Source organism: Staurois parvus, unplaced genomic scaffold (assembly GCF_062004578.1).
Source record: "Staurois parvus isolate SC_StPar_1 unplaced genomic scaffold, SC_StPar_1.0 ptg000390l, whole genome shotgun sequence".
Lineage (NCBI taxonomy): Eukaryota > Metazoa > Chordata > Amphibia > Anura > Ranidae > Staurois > Staurois parvus.
Window position 1 is genome coordinate 3,858,865 of NW_028318186.1, and position 2,835 is coordinate 3,861,699.

A 2,835-nucleotide genomic window follows, 5' to 3' on the forward strand; every position below is an offset into this window, starting at 1 on the left:
CACCAATATGTCATCCTCCAAATGTTTAGATCTGCATATAATCAGAACTTCTATCAGTGTCCCTGTTTCTTCACCATGGTTTGCTTATTTTTATGCAAGGCTGAACACTCAGATCTTGCTTCAATAGAATTCATAGAAGGCCATTTATGACCTAGTTCCAAAGTTTTTTTTTCTGTTTTCAATGACTTTTGAAAATGTGCAATTTCATTTCAATAGGTAGAAGACCCCTGCACTCCAGCAGCATACAATGGAACCATCATTCACCACTGTGTATGCTAAGGATCTCTCTGACCACTATCTGTACATCAAGAGGCTGGGCCAAGGAACATTTGGCAAAGTCCTACATGTTCAGGAAAAGGCCACAGGTATGTAAAACAGTAATCTTCCGTGATACGGGGTTGGTTGGAAAACATGAATACAATTGATTCCTAAAGAAATCAAAGACAGATCTTTCAGATCCTGTGAGATCCAAGTAGAACAGAGATTTGTTAAGAAATTTTTTTTTATATCCTTTGTGTCTGAAGAAAATGTGTGTTTCACTTTTTAGCCCTCACAGTCTCCCCTTCATTTTTCTAGCACTGTATGGTAGACTGGAAGGGTGATGTGTTTGCCATGGACAATAAAAGCATCTGTGTGCTGTTCCTTCGAGTCTTGTTTAGGATCTAATTGTTGATGTGTCTTGTTTGTTTTAAGGTAACCCAGTGGCCATGAAGTTGGTGAGAAAGGACAGCACCAATTTGAGAGCCTTTCTGAAAGAGCTCTCCATGTCCATCTCTCTGTGTAACAATCCATGCATCATCACAACCTACCCACTCTTCATTGAAACCATGAAGTACTATATCTTGACCCAGGAACTGGCTACAGCTGGAACCCTACAACATCTAATTGAGTCCGAGGTGAGCAGTTTGTTTTAAATAACTTGCTTTTAACTTTAAGAAAGGAGACCCACTAAACCAAAAGTACAAATTAGAACTGTTACTGACATCAACTAAACAGTTTTCATTTCTGGAAAAAAATATTGATTGCTACTGCCAACAACTCCACATTTTGTTCAATACAGACATCTTGAAATCAATAATATCCCATCTTTACAACTATATGATTTTAAGAAGATATGGGCCTGATGAGGCTACTGTGAAAGTGTGCTGCATCAGTAACTGGCCCACTCCAGAACAAGGGAAGCAGATTAAAGCTTCATCATGCAAATTAAATTGTTAGATCTATAAATGACATTTGAAGTCAGCTCACGTTAATTGATTGCAACTAAAAAGGTACACATAGTGGAGATTTGAGATAAAAATCTACAAAACTTTCCATTTTCGTTCCATTATAGCTCTGCTCTTTTCACTAGGAATATTAATGTCTTGCACATACTTCAAAATACATCAACCCTGTTCTCCCTAATTACTTATTGCATGAAAGGAGATAGCCATACAAAAGGAACAAGGAAAAATGTCACAAAAATGTCTTTGGTTTTTGGTGATTCAACCCATATACAAACCATAGTTTTGGGCGAACAGACTGGCGAAAACTGCAAGCCAGCATTGCAAATTCCTTGAAAACAAATAAAGCCAAATAACATTATCTAAGTTTACTGTATTCCATGTGATATTGAAAGGTCTTATAAAAGTTTCTCTGTCTCATTTTTCAGGTGGGAATTCCAGAAGTAATGGTAAAACGCTGTGGAACACAGTTGGCCAGGGCTCTGGATTTTATGCAGAGCCGAAGATTGGTGCACAGAGACCTTAGAGCAGACAATGTCTTGCTCATGGACATGGAATGCCACGATATCAAATTGTGTGACTTTGGTCTCTCTCAGGCTATTGGCAGCCTTGTGAGTAAAATGTCCCATACCACCCCATATCTGACTCCAGAGCTGTGTGCCTTGAAGGATGACGAGTACTTAGTTTTAACTGCACGTGTGGATTCCTGGGCTTTAGCAGTTCTCCTCTACGTTGCTCTAACAGGAAACTATCCCTGGGAAAGTGCTGTGGAGGAGGATATCATGTACCAGGCCTTCAACTCCTGGCAGAAGAGTTCCAAAGTAATTTCCCCACCAGCTCACTGGAAGATGTTTACACAAGAGGCACTGAACATGTTCAAAAAACTCCTTTCTCAGGACCCTGACTCTCAAGCCTCTGTTCTTTCCATCACAAACTGTGTTCGTTACACGTGGACAACTGTAGAATTCTCAGAGGGGGAAATGACAGAGGAGGAAGACACAGAGTGGGAAATGACAGAGGAGGAAGACACAGAGGGGGAAATGACAGAGGAGGAAGACACAGAAGGGGAAATGACAGAGGAGGAAGACGCAGAAGGGGAAATGACAGAGGAGGAAGACGCAGAGGGGGAAATGACAGATGAGGAACACACAGAGGGGGAAATGACAGAGGAGGAACACACAGAGGGGGAAATGACAGAGGAGGAACACGCAGAGGGGGAAATGACAGAGGAGGAAGACACAGAGGGGGAAATGACAGAGGAGGAAGACGCAGAGGGGGAAATGATAGAGGAGGAACACACAGAGGGGAAATGACAGAGGAGGAAGACGCAGAGGGGGAAATGACAGAGGAGGAACACACAGAGGGGGAAATGACAGAGGAGGAACACACAGAGGGGAAATGACAGAGGAGGAAGACGCAGAGGGGGAAATGACAGAGGAGGAACACACAGAGGGGGAAATGACAGAGGAGGAACACACAGAAGGGGAAATGACAGAGGAGGAACACACAAAGGAGGAACGACTTTTTTCCATTCAGCACTAGGAATCTACATAAGCACCAGCACATACTGACATATTGCAGCACTTAATTCTGAACTACAGTTGCAAGCCGT

The 2,835-nt window shown here is 42.2% G+C and overlaps 1 protein-coding gene across 1 annotated transcript; it reads left to right on the forward strand.

The window, feature by feature from the left end:
* The first annotated feature begins 247 nt into the window (after positions 1-247).
* On the forward strand, positions 248-2,536 carry LOC149455548 (serine/threonine-protein kinase SBK1-like). The gene is made up of 3 exons (XM_089685968.1): positions 248-365; positions 694-896; positions 1,652-2,536. The coding sequence occupies exons 1-3, from the start codon at positions 248-250 to the stop codon at positions 2,534-2,536; spliced, it is 1,206 nt and encodes a 401-aa protein (XP_089542094.1).
* The last annotated feature ends 299 nt before the right edge of the window (positions 2,537-2,835 follow it).